The 19,208-nt window shown below is 45.7% G+C and overlaps 1 protein-coding gene across 1 annotated transcript; it reads left to right on the top strand.

Annotated features, from left to right (window-relative positions):
- The first annotated feature begins 14,068 nt into the window (after nucleotides 1-14,068).
- Nucleotides 14,069-15,940, top strand: LOC119348987 (gibberellin 2-beta-dioxygenase 3-like). Its single transcript, XM_037616997.1, has 2 exons — nucleotides 14,069-14,998; nucleotides 15,113-15,940. The coding sequence occupies exons 1-2, from the start codon at nucleotides 14,252-14,254 to the stop codon at nucleotides 15,386-15,388; spliced, it is 1,023 nt and encodes a 340-aa protein (XP_037472894.1). The 5' UTR covers nucleotides 14,069-14,251; the 3' UTR covers nucleotides 15,389-15,940.
- Nucleotides 15,941-19,208: the final 3,268 nt, after the last annotated feature.

The following is a 19,208-nucleotide window of genomic DNA, read 5'->3' as shown; positions in this document are numbered from 1 at the left end:
CATCATAGTCAACCCCTTGAACTTGTCGATAACCCTTAGCGACAAGACGAGCTTTATAGATGGTCACATTACCATCCGCGTCTGTCTTCTTCTTAAAGATCCATTTATTTTCTATGGCTCGCCGTTCAACGGGCAAGTCAGTCAAAGTCCATACTTCGTTTTCATACATGGATCCTATCTCGGATTTCATGGCTTCTAGCCATTTGTCGGAATCCGGGCCCGCCATCGCTTCTTCATAGTTCGAAGGTTCACCGTTGTCTAACAACATGATTTCCAAGACAAGGTTGCCGTACCACTCTGGTGCGGAACGTGTCTTTGTGGACCTTCGAATTTCAGTAGAAGCTTGATCAGAAGTATCTTGATCATTATCATTAACTTCCTCTCTAGTCGGTGCAGGCACCTCAGGAACATTTTCTTGAGTTGCGCCATTTTCCGGTTCAAGAGGTAATACTTCATCAAGTTCTACTTTCCTCCCACTTACTTCTTCCGAGAGAAACTCTTTCTCTAGAAAGGATCCATTCTTGGCAACAAAGATCTTGCCTTCGGATCTGAGGTAGAAGGTATACCCAATTGTTTCTTTAGGGTATCCTATGAAGACGCATTTTTCCGACTTGGGTTCGAGCTTTTCAGGTTGGAGTTTCTTGACATAAGCATCGCATCCCCAAACTTTTAGAAACGACAGTTTAGGTTTCTTCCCAAACCATAATTAATACGGTGTCGTCTCAACGGATTTCGACGGAGCCCTATTTAAAGTGAATGCGGCAGTCTCTAAAGCGTAGCCCCAAAAAGATAGCGGTAAATCGGTAAGAGACATCATAGATCGTACCATATCTAATAGAGTGCGATTACGACGTTCGGACACACCATTACGCTGAGGTGTTCCAGGCGGCGTGAGTTGTGAAACTATTCCACATTTTCTGAAGTGTGTGCCAAATTCGTGACTCAAGTATTCTCCTCCATGATCTAATCGTAGAAACTTGATTTTCCTGTCACGTTGATTCTCAACCTCACTCTGAAATTCCTTGAACTTTTCAAAGGTTTCAGACTTGTGTTTCATTAAGTAGATATACCCATATCTACTCAAGTCATCAGTGAGGGTGAGAACATAACGATAGCCACCGCGAGCCTCAACACTCATTGGACCGCACACATCAGTATGTATGATTTCCAATAAGTTGGTTGCTCGCTCCATTGTTCCTGAGAACGGAGTCTTGGTTATTTTACCCATGAGGCATGGTTCGCACGTGTCAAATGATTCATAATCAAGAGACTCTAAAAGTCCATCTGCATGGAGCTTCTTCATGCGTTTGACACCTATGTGACCAAGGCGGCAGTGCCACAAGTATGTGGTACTATCATTATCAACCTTACATCTTTTGATATTCACACTATGAACATGTGTAGTATTACGCTCGAGATTCAGTAAGAATAAACCATTCACCATAGGAGCATGACCATAAAACATATCTCTCATATAAATAGAACAACCATTATTCTTGGATTTAAATGAGTAGCCATCTCGAATTAAACGAGATCCCGATACAATGTTCATGCTCAAAGCTGGCACTAAATAACAATTATTGAGGTTTAAAACTAATCCCGTAGGTAAATGAAGAGGCAGCGTGCCGACGGCGATCACATCGACCTTGGAACCATTCCCGACGCGCATCGTCACCTCGTCCTTCGCCAGTCTCCGCTTATTCCGCAGCTCCTGCTTTGAGTTACAAATGTGAGCAACTGCACCGGTATCAAATACCCAAGAGCTACTACGAGTACTGGTAAGCTACACATCAATTACATGTATATCACATATACCTTTTGTTTTGCCGGCCTTCTTGTCCGCTAAGTATTTGGGGCAATTCCGCTTCCAGTGTCCACTTCCCTTGCAATAAAAGCACTCAGTCTCGGGCTTGGGTCCATTCTTTGGCTTCTTCCCGGCAGCTTGCTTGCTGGGCGCGGCAACTACCTTGCCGTCCTTCTTGAAGTTCTTTTTACCCTTGCCCTTCTTGAACTTAGTGGTTTTATTGACCATCAACACTTGATGTTCCTTCTTGACTTCTACCTCTGCTGATTTCAGCATAGCAAATATTTCAGGAATGGTCTTTTCCATCCCCTGCATATTGAAGTTCATCACAAAGCTCTTGTAGCTTAATGGAAGCGACTGGAGGATTCTGTCAATGACCGCATCATCCGGGAGATTAACTCCCAGCTGAGTCAAGCGGTTATGTAACCCAGACATAGTGAGTATGTGCTCACTGACAGAACTATTTTCCTCCATCTTACAGCTGAAGAATTTGTCAGAGACTTCATATCTCTCGACCCGGGCATGATCTTGGAAAACCATTTTCAGCTCTTTGAACATCTCATATGCTCCGTGTCTCTCAAAACGCTTTTGGAGCCCCGGCTCTAAACTATAAAGCATGCCGCACTGAACGAGGGAGTAGTCATCGGTACGTGCCTGCCAAGCGTTCATAACTTCTTGTTCTGCAGGGAGAACAGGTGCGTCACCCAGCGGTGCTTGTAGGACATAATCTTTCTTGGCAGCTATGAGGATGATCCTCAGGTTCCGGACCCAGTCCGTATAGTTGCTGCCATCATCTTTCATCTTGGTTTTCTCTAGGAACGCGTTGAAGTTGAGGACTACGTTGGCCATTTGATCTACAAGACATATTGTAAATATTTTAGACTAAGTTCATGATAATTAAGTTCATCTAATCAAATTATTCAATGAACTCCCACTTAGATAGACATCCCTCTTCTAGTCATCTAAGTATAACATGATCCGAGTCAACTAGGACGTGTCCGATCATCACGTGAGACGGACTAGTCAACGTCGGTGAACATCTTCATGTTGATCGTATCTTCTATACGACTCATGCTCGACCTTTCGGTCTTCTGTGTTTCGAGGCCATGTCTGTACATGCTAGGCTCGTGAAGTCAACCTAAGTGTTTGCATGTGTAAATCTGTCTTACACCCGTTGTATGTGAACGTTAGAATCTGTCACATCCGGTCATCACGTGGTGCTTCGAAACAACGAACTATCGCAACGGTGCACAGTTAGGGGGAACACTTCTTGAAATTATTATGAGGGATCATCTTATTTACTACCGTCGTTCTAAGTAAACAAGATGCAAAAACATGATAAACATCACATGCAATCAAATAATAAACGTGACATGATATGGCCAATATCACATAGCTCCTTTGATCTCCATCTTGGGGCTCCATGATCATCTTGTCACCGGCTTGACACCATGATCTCCATCATCGTGTCTCCATGAAGTTGCTCGCCAACTATTACTTCTACTACTATGGCTAACGCGTTTAGCAATAAAGTAAAGTAATTTACATGGCGTTCTTCAATGACACGCAGGTCATCCAAAAAATAAAGACAACTCCTATGGCTCCTGCCGGTTGTCATACTCATCGACATGCAAGTCGTGATTCCTATTACAAGAACATGATCTCATACATCACAATATATCATTCATCATTCATCACAACTTCTGGCCATATCACATCACATGACAATTGCTGCAAAAACAAGTTAGACGTCCTCTAATTGTTGTTGCATCTTTTACGTGGCTGCAATTGGGTTCTAGCAAGAACGTTTTCTTACCTACAAATAACCACAACGTGATTTTGTCAACTTCTATTTACCCTTCATAAGGACCCTTTTCATCAAATCCGCTCCAACTAAAGTGGGAGAGACAGACACCCGCCAGCCACCTTATGCAACTAGTGCATGTTAGTCGGTGGAACCGGTCTCACGTAAGCGTACGTGTAAGGTTGGTCCGGGCCGCTTCATCCCACAATACCGCTGAAGCAAGATAAGACTAGTAGCGGCAAGCAAGTTGACAAGATCTACGCCCACAACAAAATTGTGTTCTACTCGTGCAATAGAGAACTACGCATAGACCTAGCTCTGATATCACTGTTGGGGAACGTTGCAGAAAATTAAAATTTTTCCTACGGTTTCACCAAGATCCATCTATGAGTTCATCTAGCAACGAGTCATGGGAGAGTGATTGCATCTACATACCACTTGTAGATCGCGTGCGGAAGCGTTCAATGGAACGGGGTTGATGGAGTCGTACTCGCCGTGATTCAGATCACCGATGACCTAGTGCCGAACGGACAGCACCTCCGCGTTCAACACACGTACGGAGCGGATGACGTCTCCTCCTTGTTGATCCAGCAAGGGGGAAGGAGAGGTTGATGAAGATCCAGCAGCACGACGGCGTGGTGGTGGATGCAGCAGAACTCCGGCAGGGCTTCGCTAAGCAACTACGGGAGGAGGAGGAGGTGTTGCAGGGAGGAGGGAGGAGCCAGGGCTTATTGGTCCGGCTGCCCCTCCCTCCCCTCCCTTTATATAGGGGCAAGGGAGAGGGGGGGGGGGGGCGCAGCCTTGCCCCTTCCTCCAAGGAAGGGGTGCGGCCAAGAGGGGGGGAGGAGTCCATCCTCCCCAAGGCACCTCGGAGGTGCCTTCCCTCCTTAGGACTCTCCCCTCTCCAAGTCTTCTAGGCGCATGGGCCTCTTGGGGCTGGTGCCCTTGGCCCATGTAGACCAAGGCGCACCCCCTACAGCCCATGTGGCCCCCCGGGGCAGGTGGACCCCCCCGGTGGACCCCCGGACCCCTTTCGGCACTCCCGGTACAATACCGATAAAGTGCGAAACATTTCCGGCGACCAAAATAAGACTTCCTATATATAAATCTTTACCTCCGGACCATTCCGGAACTCCTCGTGATGTCCAGGATCTCATCCGGGACTCCGAACAACATTCGGTTTGCTGCATACTCATATTCATACAACCCTAGCGTCACCGAACCTTAAGTGTGTAGACCCTACGGGTTCGGGAGACACGTAGACATGACCGAGACGGTTCTCGGGCAATAACCAACAGCGGGATCTGGATACCCATGTTGGCTCCCACATGCTCCTCGATGATGTCATCGGATGAACCACGATGTCGAGGATTCAAGCAACCCCGCATGCAATTCCCTTTGTTAATTGATATGTTACTTGCCCGAGATTCGATCGTCGGTATCCCAATACCTCGTTCAATCTCGTTACCGGCAAGTCACTTTACTCGTACCGTAATGCATGATCCCGTGACCAGACACTTGGTCACTTTGAGCTCATTATGATGGTGCATTACCGAGTGGGCCCAGTGATACCTCTCCGTCATACGGAGTGACAAATCCCAGTCTTGATCCATGTCAACCCAACAGACACTTTCGGAGATACCCGTAGTATACCTTTATAGTCACCCAGTTACGTTGTGACGTTTGGTACACCCAAAGCACTCCTACGGTATCCGGGAGTTACACGATCTCATGGTCTAAGGAAAAGATACTTGACATTGGAAAACTCTAGCAAATGAACTATACGATCTTGTGCTATGTTTAGGATTGGGTCTTGTCCATCACATCATTCTCCTAGTGATGTGATCTCGTTATCAATGACATCCAATGTCCATAGTCAGGAAACCATGACTATCTGTTGATCAACGAGCTAGTCAAGTAGAAGCTTACTAGGGACATGTTGGTGTCTATTATTCACACATGTATTACGATTTCCGGACAACACAATTATAGCATGAATAAAGACAATTATCATGAACAAGGAAATATAATAATAATGCTTTTATTATTGCCTCTAGGGCATATTTCCAACAATATTTTGATTACATGTGATGTTTATCTTTATGCATCTTATTTTTCTTAGTACGGCGATAGCATTATAAGATGATCCCTTAACTAAATTTCAAGGTATAAGTGTTCTCCCTGAGTATGCACCATTGCGACAGTTCGTCGTGTTGAGACACCACGTGATGATCGGGTGTGATCGGCTCTACGTTCACATGCAACGGGTGCAAGACAGTTTTGCACATGCGGAATACTCGGGTTAAACTTGACGATCCTAGCATGTACGGTCATAGCCTTGGAACACTGGAGACCGAGAGGTCGAATGTGAATCATATAGTAGATGATCAACATAGAGATGTTCACCATTGATGACTACTCCATCTCACGTGATGATTGGACATGGTTTAGTTGATTTGGATCACGTATCATTTACATGACTTGAGGGATGTCTATCTAAGTGGGAGTTCTTAAGTAATTTGATTAATTGAACTTAATTTATCATGAACTTAGTCCTGATAGTATTTGCATATCTATGTTGTAGATCAATGGCCCCTGCTACCATTCCCCTGAATTTTAATGTGTTCCTAGAGAAAGCTAAGTTGAAAGATGATGGTAGCAACTACATGGACTGGGTCCGTAACTTGGGGATTATCCTCATTGTTGCATATAAGAATTATGTCTTTGATGCACCGCTAGGTGAAAGGCCTGTTGCAGGAGTAGATGTTGATGTTTTGAACATCTGGCAAGGTCAATTTGATGACTACTCGATAGTACAATGTGTTATGCTTTACGACTTAGAGTCGGGACTTCAAAGACGTTTTGAATGTCATGGAGCATATGAGTTGTTCCAAGAGTTGAAGTTAGTATTTCAAGCAAATGCCCGAGTTGAGAGATATGAAGTCTCGAACAAGTTCTATAGCTGTGAGATGGAGGAGAACAGTTTTGTCAGTGAACACATACTCAGAATGTTTGGATATCATAATCACTTGACTTAGCTGGGAGTTAATCTTCCAGATGATAGTGTTATTGACAGAGTTCTCCAATCACTGCCACCAAGCTATAAAGGCTTCGTGATTAACTATAATATGCAAGGGATGGACAAAACAATTCCCGAGGTCTTCGTAATGCTCAAAGCCGCGGAGGTAGAAATCAAGAAGGAGCATCAAGTGTTGATGGTTAACAAGACCAGTAGTTTCAAGAAAAAGGGCAAGCGAAAGAAAGGGAACTTCAAGAAGAATGGCAAACAAGTAGCCACAACCGGGAAAAAGCCCAAACCTGGACCTAAGCCTGAAACTGAGTGCTTCTACTACAAAGGGACTGGTCACTAGAAGCGGAACTGCCCCAAGTATTTGGCAGATAAGAAGGATTGCAGAGTGAACAAAGGTATATTTGATATACATGTTATTGATGTGTACCTTATTAATGCTCGTAGTAGCGTCTGGGTATTTGATACTGGTTCGGTTGCTCATATTTGTAACTCGAAACCGGAGCTACAGATTAAACGAAGATTGATTAAGGACGAGGTGACGATGTGCGTCGGGAATGGTTCCAAGGTCGATGTGATCGCCATAGGCACGCTACCTCTACATCTACCTTCGGGATTTGATTTAGACCCGAATAATTGTTATTTGGTGCCAGCGTTGAGCAAGAACATTATATCTGGATCTTGTTTAGTGCGAGATGGTTATTCATTTAAATCAGAGACTAATGGTTGTTTTATTTATATGAGTAATATCTTTTATGGTCATGCACCCTTGAAGAGTGGTCTATTTCTGTTGAATCTCAATTGTGGTGATACACATATTCATAATATTGATGCCAAAAGATGCAAAGTTGATAATGATAGTGCAACGTATTTGTGGCACTGCCGTTTAGGTCATATTGGTGTAAAGCGCATGAAGAAACTCCATGCAGATGGACTTTTGGAATCACTTGATTATGAATCATTTGATACTTACGAACCATGCCTCATGGGTAAGATGACTAAAACTCCATTCTTCGGAACAATGGAGCGAGCTAATGACTTATTCGAAATGATACACACCGATGTATGCAGTCCGATGAGTGTTGAGGCATGCGGCGAGTATCGATATTTTATAACCTTCACTGATGATTTGAGCAGATATGGGTATATCTACTTGATGAAACTCAAGTCTGAAACATTTAAAAAGTTCAAAGAATTTCATAGAGAAGTGGAGAATCATCGTAACAAGAAAATAAAGTTTCTACGATCTGATCGCGGAGGCGAATATTTGAGTTACGAGTTTGGCCTTCATTTAAAACAATGTGGAATAGTTTCACAACTCACGCCACCTGAAACACCACAGTGTAATGGTGTGTCCAAACGTCGTAACCGTACTTTATTAGATATGGTGCGATCTATGATGTCTCTTAACGATTTACCACTATAGTTTTGGGGTTATGCATTAGAGACAGTTGCATTCACGATAAATAGGGAACCGTCTAAATCCGTTGAGACGACACCATATGAACTGTGGTTTGGCAATAAACCTAAGCTGTCATTTCTTAAAGTTTGGGGTTGCGATATTTATGTCAAAAGGCTTCAGCCTTATAAGCTCGAACCCAAATTGGAGAAGTGCATCTTCATAGGATACCCTAAGGAAACAATTGGGTACACCTTCTACCACAGATCCGAAGGCAAGATCTTTGTTGCCAAGAATGGAACCTTTCTAGAGAAGGAGTTTGTCTCGAAAGAAGTGAGTGGGAGGAAAGTAGAACTTGATGAGGTAATTGTCCCTTCTCTCAATTTGGAAAGTAGCTCATCCGAGAAATCCGTTCCCGTGATGCCTACACCAACTAGAGAGGAAGCTAATGATGATGATCATGAAACTTCAGATCAAGTTACTATCGAACCTCATAGGTCAACCAGAACACGATCGACACTAGAGTGGTACGGTAATCCTGTTCTGGAAGTCATGTTACTTGACCATGGCGAACCCACGAACTATGAAGAAGTTATGATGAGCCCAGATTCCAAAAAAATGGCTTGAGGCCTTGAAATATGAGATAGCTAGGATCCATGTATGAGAACAAAGTGTGGACTTTGGTGGATTTTCCCGATGATCGGCAAGCCATAGAGAATAACTGGATCTTCAAGAAGAAGACTGACGTTGATGGTAATGTTATTGTATACAAATCTCAACTTGTCGCAAAAGGTGTTCGACAAGTTCAAGGAGTTGACTACGATGAGAATTCCTCACCCATAGCGATGCTTAAGTCTATCTGAATCATGTTAGCAATTGCCGCATTTTATGATTATGAAATCTGGCAAATGGACGTCAAAACTATATTCCTTAATGGATTTCTTAAAGAAGGTTTGTATATGATGCAACCAGAAGGTTTTTTCGATCCTAAAGGTGCTAACAAAGTGTGCAAGCTCCAGCAATCCATCTATGAACTGGTGCAAGCATCTCGGAGTTAGAATATATGCTTTGATGAGGTGATCAAAGCATATGGTTTTATATAGACTTTCGGAGAAGCCTGTATTTACAAGAAAGTGAGTGGGAGCTCTATATCATTTTTATTATTATATGTGGATGACATATTGTTGATTAGAAATGATGTAGAATTTCTGGATAGCATAAAAGGATACTTGAATAAAAGTTTTTCAATGAAAGACCTTGGTGAAGCTGCTTATATATTGGGCATCAAGATCTATAGAGATAGATTAAGACGCTTAATAGGACTTTCACGAAGCACATACCTTGACAAAGTTTTGAAGAAGTTCAAAATGGATCAGTCAAAGAAATGGTTCTTGCTTGTGTTGCAAGGTGTGAAATTGTGTCAGACTCAATGCCCGACCACTGCAGAAGATAGAGAGAAAATGCAAGTCATTCCATATGCCTCAGCGATAGGTTCTATCATGTTTGCTATGCTGTGTACCAGACCTGATGTGTGCCTTTGCCATAAGTCTGGCAGGAAGGTACCAAAGTAATCCAGGAGTGGATCACTTGACAGCGGTCAAGAATATCCTGAAGTACCTGAAATGGACCAAGATATGTTTCTTGTTTATGAAGGTGACAAAGAGCTCGTCGTAAATGGTTATGTCGATGCTAGTTTTGACACTGATCCGGGTGACTCTAAGTCACAAATCGGATACGTATTTATTTTGAATGGTGGAGCTGTCAGTTGATGCAGTTCCAAGCAAAGCATCGTGGCGGGATTTACGTGTGAAGTGGAGTACATGGCTGCTTCGGAAGCAGCAAATGAGGGAGTCTCTATGAATGAGTTCATATCCGATCTAGATGTATACCTAGTGCATTGGATCCAATGAAAATCTTTTGTCACAATACTGGAGCAATTGCCTTGGCGAAGGAATCCAGATTTCACAAAAGAACCAAACACATCAAGAGACACTTAAACTCCATCCGTGATCAAGTCAAGGAGGGAGACATAGAGATTTGCAAAATACATACGGATCTAGATTATTGACTCTATTGCCTAAGCCTCTTCCACGAGCAAAACATGATCAACACCAAGACTCCATGGGTGTTAGAATCATTACAATATAATCTAGATTATTGACTCTAGTGCAAGTGGGAGACTAAAGGAAATATGCCCTAGAGGCAATAATAAAGTTGTTATTTTATATTTCCTTATTTCATGATAAATGTTTATTATTCATGCTAGAATTGTATTAACCGGAAACTTGATACATGTGTTGATACATAGACAAAATACCGTGTCCCTAGTAAGCCTCTACTAGACTAGCTCGTTGATCAAAGATTGTTAAGTTTCCTTGCCATAGACATGTGTTGTCATTTAATAAACGGGGTCACATCATTAGGAGAATGACGTGATGGACAAGACCCATTCGCTAGCTTAGCATTATGATCGTTCAATTTTATTGATATTGCTTTCTTCATGTCAAATACAAATTCCTTCGACTATGAGATTATGCAACTCCTGGATACCGGAGGAATGCCCTGTGTGCTATCAAACGTCACAATGTAATTGGGTGATTATAAAGATGCTCTACACGTATCTCCGAAGGTGTTTGTTGGGTTGGCATAGATCGAGATTAGGATTTTTCACTCCGAGTATCAGAGAGGTATCCTGGGCTCTCTCGGTAATACACATCATAAGAAGCCTTGCAAGCAAAGTGACTAATGAGTTAGTGTCAGGATGATGTATTACAGAACAAGTAAAGAGACTTGCCAGTAACGAGATTGAACTAGGTATGAAGATGCTGACGATCGAATCTCGGGCAAGTAACTTACCGATGAGAAAGGGAATAGCGTATGTTGTCATAACGGTTTGACCAATAAAAATATTCATAGAATATGTGGGAGTCAATATGAGCATCCAGGTTCCACTGTTGGTTATTGACCGAAGAGGTGTCTCGGTCATGTCTACATAGTTCTCAAACCCGTAGGGTCCGCACGCTTAACGTTAGATGATGATATTGTATTATATGAGTTATGTGATTTGGTGACCGAGTGTTGTTCGGATTCCCGGGTGAGATTACGTACATGACGAGGAGTCTCTAAATTTTCGAGAGGTAAAGATTGATATATAGGATGATAGTATTCAGACACCGGAAGTATTTCGGAGTGTATCGGGTACTTATCGGAGTACCGGAGGGATTACAGGAACCCCCGGGGAGAAGATATGGGCCATATGGGCCATAAGAGGGGAGCACACCAGCCCACAAGGGGTGGTGCCCCCCTTAGGCATGTGGCCGAATTGGAGAAGGAAAACGGGGGGTTCGCCCCCCCCCCCCTTCCTTTTCTCTCTTCCTCCTTCCCTTTCTTCTCCAGTGGAAAAACGAAAGGGGGGCGCCACTTGGGGAAACCCCAAGTAGGATTCAGATCCTACTTGGGGCGCCCCCTGGCTGCCTCTCCTCCCCTCCCACCTATATATGTGGGGAGGGGGCACCTAGAACACACAACATCAATTGTTAGCTATGTACGGCGCCCCCTCCACACTTTACACCCCCGGTCATATTCTCGCGGTGCTTTGGCGAAGCCCTGCACGGATCACATCACTATCACCGTCACCATGCCCTCGTGCTGACAGACCTCATCTACTTCCTCGACATCTTGCTGGATCAAGTGGACGAGGGACATCATCGAGCTGAACGTGTGCATAACTCGGAGGTGTCGTACGTTCGGTACTTGATCGGTCGGAGCTAGAAGAAGTTCAAGTACATCAACCGTGTTGTCAAATGCTTCCACTTACGGTCTATGAGGGTACGCATGGACATTCTCCCCCTCTCGTTGCTATGCATCTCCTAGATAGATCTTGCGTGAGTGTAGGAAATTTTTGAAATTTCATGCTACGTTCCCCAACACTATACCCACTTAATATTTCATCGTCTTTGTCTCCAGTAGGTTTTCCTGCTTTGCAAAAGCTGTAAAAGGTGTTCCTTGATAAATAAAATTGCATTTTCATTCTATCAAGGAAAGAGGATGGAACTCTTCGAAGAGGTCCAACAGAAAGATATTGCCATTCACATTTGAAACAAGTCCTTTTACACTAGAAAGGGATTCAGACCAAAACTTGAGAGTCGTTCTCACATTTTTAATTTAGCAGTAAGATTTTTAGCAGGATCTTCGAAACCTATAGGGATAGCCTAACCATTTTGAACCACCTCATGGATGGAGGCATGTTGGAACCAGAAATTCTTAAATATAAAGTCTATCTTTAGGAATGCTAGTATCAATCTGAATCACTCAAGGCAAATGGTCAGAATTGGGTTTGGCAAAGGGAATTACATTGGAAGGAGGAACAAGAAGTCATCCAAGAAGTATAGGTGAAAAACAAAACTAGTTTCTCAAGAAGAGGCCTCTCTTGCATGTCGGACCAAGTAAAATTCCCCGTCTTTAGTAGGAAGTTTGACTAGCCCATGATTATTGATGGCCTCTTTGAAGAGTTAAGAGTAACATGTCCTAAACATCTCTACCTCGCATGTTTCTATCAGAAGGATCCCTAGCAAAATTAAATCCGCCCACCATAATCCAATCCATGTCATCGGGCATTTGAATGTTTGAAAACTTCAATGAATTCTGATTTCTCGTGATGGTGACAAAGCCCATATATATTACTTTAAATCCAGGACTCATTTTGAAGTTACTAGTGAACTGCATGGATAAAGAGAAATTATTTGGAAGAGCCAATTCTCCTAAGATGGAGTCATTCTAGACCACAATAAACCCACCAAGAGGCACCCATTGAAGGCAAATACTTCAATTAGGTTAATCTTCTTGGGAAAACATCCTAATAAACACCAAATAGAAAATATCCTTCTTTCCTTCTTGCAAGCCAAAAAAACCCAGGCCCGGGCGAATTTCCGGGGATAAAAAGAAGAAGATAGAAGCCCTCGACAACAAAGCTTCGTATAGCGAACCAATCTGTGATTGGATAGTTAGGTGGACAGTGGTATCCCCAGCTATACCTGGCTATCCCTCGGGCCGGGCCGGGCCCAGCCAAGCCCGACGCAAAAAAACCAGGCCCGGGCCTCGGGCCTAGAAAATCAGGCCCATGCCCGACCTGCATGTGTAAAAGCCTGCTGGGCCTCGGGTCGGGCCCCATCACTAAATCGCAAAAACGGCGGACCTAGGCCCGGCCTTCGGGCTCAAAAACTAGGCCCGAGAGCAGTGTCGGGCCGGACCGGGTTGGGCTTTTTCGGGCTGGACCGGGTCAGGCTTTTTCGGGCCGGGCTGCAAATGGCCAGGTATATCCCCAGCCCAATAGGGTTCAAATCCCGGTGCTCACATTTATCCTGCATTTATTTCAGGATTTCCAGCGATACACGTTTAGTGGGAGGATACGTTCCCGTCTGACTACGAGGTGAAAATCTTAAGATGGTGTGTCGGCTCAATCTCTCAGAGGTGCTCGTAAGGGTAGTGAGTGTGCCTTCATAGATGTGAGTGTATGCGTGTATATATGAGCTTGTGTTTCTGTACTGATGTTTAAAAAACCAAAGCTTCAAAACTTCGTATATGAGCACGAGTTGGAAAAGAAACACACAGGTGCGTACAGGAATACCGTCCGTTGGTCCATGCATGATTGAGCAGCGTAGCATCGGCCACAGCACCCATCACCCTCCTCATTCCCGGACCCCAGCGCACCGGCGGATGGCATCGGCACACGTCGCCCCTCCCGGCTAATCGCCACGCCCGGGATTCAGTTCGCGGCAACTCCGGGCTCACTCAATGCGGAAAAGGCAGTCGAGACAGGTCAGTCGATCGATGCGTGCACCCACACGACACGGGGTGAACAGCTCCTACCAACGTTGTCCATTCCCTCCCATTCGTTTCTCTACGCACATTCCCGCCGCGTACGTACGTCGCCGCCTCTCCGCCCCCCCGCGCGCCCACTGGCAACCGCCACTGCCACCTCGAGCCATCGGCGACCTCCTCCCCCCGCCACCACTATATATACGTACGCGCCATGAACGCCTTCCTCACTCCCCATCTCGCACTCGTGCGCCACGACAGCTCGAGCTCTCATCAGCAGTGCGCCACTGTTACAGCTGTTGTAGCTAGCTTGTACGGCCCTGCTTGTTTGGTTCACGGATTGGTCGCTCGCTCTGCTCTGCTTATTTGCTTGGCCCAGCTCTGCTCTGTTTCTTGGCAATGGTGGTCCTCGCGAAGCCGGCGGCTCTGGAGCAGATCACGCTGCTGAGGACGCCGGAGCCGTGGGAGAGCTTCTCGGGCGTCCCGGCCGTGGACCTGTCCGGCCCCGACGCGGCGGCGGACGTGGTGCGCGCGTGCGAGCGGTTCGGGTTCTTCAGCGTCGTGAACCACGGCGTGCCGGCGGGCGTGGTGGACCGGCTGGAGGCCGAGGCCGTCCGGTTCTTCGCGTCCTCGCAGGCGGAGAAGGACGCGTCGGGCCCCGCCGACCCGTTCGGGTACGGCAGCAAGCGCATCGGGCGCAATGGCGACATGGGGTGGGTCGAGTACCTCCTCCTCGCCATCGAGCGCGACGCGCTCTCCAAGGCCTCCCCGGCGCCGACGTCCGCGCTGAGGGACGCGATCAACGCGTACGTGGGCGCCATGCGCGGGCTGGCGAGGACGGTGCTGGAGATGGTGGCGGAGGGGCTGGGCGTGTCGCCGCGGGGCGCGCTGGCGGACATGGTGACGGGCGACGTGGCGAGCGACCAGGTGTTCCGGGTGAACCACTACCCGCCGTGCCCGCTGCTGCAGGGGCTCCCGCCCAACTGCAGCGTCACCGGGTTCGGCGAGCACACGGACCCGCAGCTGGTGTCCATCCTGCACTCCAACGGCACGCCCGGGCTCCAGGTCGCGCTCCACGACGGGCGCTGGGTGTCCGTCCCGCCCAACCGTGACGCCTTCTTCGTCAACGTCGGCGACTCCCTCCAGGTACATTCATTCATTCATTCAGGCTCAACTCATGCACCGGTGGACGGACCGACGACGACCGGCGTACGGCGGCAGCAGGAACAATAATTAACCAATCGGTCGGGGTCGGTGCAGGTTCTGACGAACGGGAGGCTGAGGAGCGTGCGGCACCGGGTGGTGGCCGGCAACGGGCTCAAGTCCCGCGTGTCGATGATCTACTTCGGCGGGCCACCGCTGGCGCAGAGGATTGCACCGCTGCCGCAGCTGCTGGCGGGGACGCCCCTCTACAGGGAGTTCACATGGGGAGAATACAAGAAGGCGGCCTACCGCTCTCGCCTCGGCGACAACCGGCTGGCCCCCTTCGAGACGCCACTTGTCGCCATGGCACACGCCGACCACCACCGGTCCTAGCCAAGGACACACATCGCCGCGACATACTACCTTGGTAGCTTTCGTACGTGTCGACGTACGTACACAACGGGAGCTGCTGATTGCTCCGTCCATGCCGGCCTCCGTAGGCCGTGGCCCATGGGTGACCTGGCTGGATGTAGAGCTACGTACCTAAGCTTGGACCGGGAGCGTGGGCGTCCTGCCATCCTGCATGCCGTTGCCGCGGTGGCCGGTGCCGGTGGGCGCGGCGCTGGGGCGAACCTCGATCCTGCCGATCTGTTTGGTCAAATGTACAGTAGTAGTAGCACTAGGGATGGATCCATGAACCGAGCTTGCATTGGCCGGTTCACCGGCCGCTAACAGTTGACACGCGGTGAAAGTTTGGTGTGTGTCGGAGCCTTTCCAACAGGTGTGGTCTGGTTACTAATGGCTTTGCTATATATGGGCGTAGTGCTCTGCTCTTGTGCTTGTCCTTTGCTGTGCTTTGCTTCATGTCTGCATTGCTTTTGTTGCTTCCACTTATGGTCATGCCTGTTCGTCCGTGATTGGGCTGAGCGTATGACCGTGGTCCTTCTTTTGTAGTAACACTGTTCCGCTTTAACTCGCATCCGATCTGATATTTGCCTTTCGCGCCATAGAGTTCCACCGGGACCATTAATGTCTTTGAGAGTGTTTGTGATGGCACTATTGTTCTTCCGCAACAGTGATTACAAACGGCAGTATGTATCGCCTATAAATGCTTGAAGTCATTTTACGAAAAACATCTCCTATAAATACTTGTGAAATCGGTACTTAACTTGTATATTTCCTTTCTTTTTTGCGGGGGAACTTGCATGCTTCCTTGACTCGTAATCTCACATTAACAAACAAAAGTATTTTTGGTCTGGCCTTTGCGTAGTTAAGGTGCACACAGCCGTCATAAACATGTGGTCTCAAAAAAGCACGGCTACGTCGCCTATCTATCATAGCTTTTTGAATGCTTTTTGAATGCTTTAATTTGGTAAAAGTTATGTATATCCTCCGAACCGCAAATTTTAACCATCAGATATCGTTTCAATTGGGGCCCCTCCTCACAACCTTAACCTCTTTGGTGTTAGGAATAATCAAACATGTCGAAACCCAGAGTTAAATGCACAAAACCATCACATTCGTGTCACGATTAGCGAAAAGCCATCACTTTACGATTCATGACATTTGCATCATATCAAAATTTTGACTGTGGCAAAAACACTGAGCCTTTTTCTGAGCACGTTTTGACGTCGTTGGTCCCTTGGGGGCCGACAACAGTGGCGACACGCCTTTTTGACTCCGATGTCCGAAGCGGCTCGGTCGAAACGAACCCGGGCGCTCTCTCTCCCTCCTCACTCGCACTCCCCACTCCCACCTCGAACCCGAGTGGCATGGCGGCAGCGGGATCTGATGAAGGCGGAGTCGGATCCATCGACGAGGAGGGGGATGAGCACAAAGCGTGGATGGTGGTGAATGCGGCATGGCAGGGGCAGCCGTGGCGAGGAGGATTGTTGTGGCAACAGCCTGTTCTGTTTGTCGTCGCCAACACCGTTGGCGGCGTATGTCGCACACAGGGTGGTGGAGGAGCCATCCACTACAAAACTGCCCCCTAAGTGAGCTGCATTACAATCTCGACCTGTCCCCTCTCTAAATACCCACTTCTCTCCATGAAACTAGGATTCCAGATTTGGAATGTTCAAAATATATTAACAGTTGGTCAGTTGTTAGAAATACTACTTGTTAATTATTCCGTACTCCTAGTTTATGGCTATTTCTGAAATAACTGAATGTTGTTGTCCTGTTTTACTAAATGTATTGAAGTACTAACATTTTTGTTTATGAACTAACTGAATGTTGCTTCCCTATTTGGCGGTAATTAGGGTTGACACACACATTTTCAGTGTGAGGTTCAAATTCTATGGTTGGGATAACTTAGACAGGACAATATCCTGGTCTGAAATTTCATACAACAATATGTTGGCTATTTTGGATTTGGAGCTTTGGTAATACAAATTACATTCATTATGTGAAGCAAGAGGGAACCGGTATAGCTGGCCTAGAGTTGCTTGACAACAATGCAATGGTTGAGGAAATGCTCAGAGAGTTTGAGCACACCATATGTGTTAAGTTCATTGTGCTTAGAGGAGATGTCCCAACTCCATATGATGCGAACAAAGCTTCATAAATATGTGGGGACCAGATCCCCATCAGTACCATAGGGGAGCATGTTGTATATGCAGTTGAAAACCAGGGGGTTCTGAACACATAACTGAGCAATAATATCCAAAGTAAGGACACGTTTGTGTTGTAGTCTGAAGTTGTCGTAAAGTGAAGATGATGAAGGAGAAAGGGATTACGCTGATGATTTTATTGGGCCACCTAGGTTTGGTTATGATCCTAGACCATTAGGTGTTGATGAGGAATAGGTTGAGTTGCTTCATAGATTGGAGCAGTTGAAGTTGCAGAGAGAGGATCCTTGGTACCACTATGAAGGAGACACAGATGTGGATGAGCTTTACCAGCCCGAGGAAGAGGAAATGGATGACTGTGAGCATGTGCCTTCTCCTCCGAAGAAAAGAAACCCAAAAGAGTCGGGGCTTCTAGCAGAGCTCACCATGAAGAAGAAATTATTCCTTTTCATGATTAGGTGCCTTCCAATGATGAATTGAGCTATCCTTCTGATGTTAAGGACATCTGTATGATGGTGTTGTTAAAAGGAATATAGTTTTATGTGGCAAGAGGAAAAGAAGGCCTAAGAAGAAAGATGACATAATTTGGTATGCTAAGAAAGCAAAAAAAATCCTCATCAACAAATATGTGAGAACCTCTGTTTTGAAGATGTGTACCAATTCAGAAGAGCTCTAAGGCAATTCCATGTAGTTCAGTTGAGGAATTTTAGGTATTGGAGGAATTGCAAAGATACGATAATTGTTTATTGTAAAGTGGATGGATGCCCTGTTATGATGATAGGTTCTGAAATAAACCTAATCATCTCTCGGGCTGGGCTGGGCTATGGGCCAGGCTCTAAAAAACCCGAGACCTAGATGTGAAGCCCGAGCCCGAAAAAAGCCCGACATTTTTCCATGTTTCCAAGTTTCCAAGCCCGAGCCCGGCCCGGCTGAAAAGCCCGAAGCTCGATGCCTGGCCCGAAGCCCGAGTGCGCCTGATATACACCAGATTACAAAAGTTGCACCTACAACATTTTTCAGCAAACAACACTATATGTGTGTGTAATCTTCACAATCAGCATTATGTATAAATGTAAGCTTCACAGCAGCATATAAATGTACATGTAAACAACACAATTATATCTCACAAAAGAGTAGCATGTACATGTAATATTCAACATATATATTTGAACATACATATAATCTTCACAAAACAGCAACAAATTCCAGCAAGCATTATATATACATAAGTAATGTTCATGAAATAGCATCATAATTCTTCATAGGAGAGCAAATAGCAAGTTTGCCACATCATCATTACATAACAACACCATAGTTCTTGTTCATAACATAGTTCTTCACAAGCTAACAAATATCAAGTCTGCTACAAGATACATAACATAGTTTAACAGTCCATTACATAACACATATCAAATAACAAGTCCATTACATCATATCAAATAGCAAGTTCAAAGAGACAGGCTGATGACTCTTTTGACCCCCATATCTTCCATGTTCCATCAAGCTATCTCAACTTAAATCATTTCCTAGAACAAAGCCTGAGTTCAAAGTTCAAAGTAAGGAAGATAGAAATGATACAAACTAACAAGATATAGTAAGGAAGGTGCAATTGAATCAACGAACATGATAGCAAGGAAGATAGA

The sequence above is a fragment of the Triticum dicoccoides genome, chromosome 1B (genome assembly GCF_002162155.2).
Source record: "Triticum dicoccoides isolate Atlit2015 ecotype Zavitan chromosome 1B, WEW_v2.0, whole genome shotgun sequence".
In the NCBI taxonomy this organism is placed as follows: domain Eukaryota; kingdom Viridiplantae; phylum Streptophyta; class Magnoliopsida; order Poales; family Poaceae; genus Triticum; species Triticum dicoccoides.
The sequence above is the reverse complement of the archived record's forward strand: the minus strand, read 5'-3'. Positions and strand labels throughout refer to the sequence as shown.

Excerpts from the sequence above, each read along its gene's own strand:
- LOC119348987 (XM_037616997.1), top strand. The coding sequence starts at position 14,252 with ATGGTGGTCCTCGCGAAGCCGGCGGCTCTGGAGCAGATCACGCTGCTG. Across the intron at positions 14,999-15,112 it reads ACGTCGGCGACTCCCTCCAG|GTTCTGACGAACGGGAGGCT; the intron begins GTACATTCATTC and ends GGGTCGGTGCAG.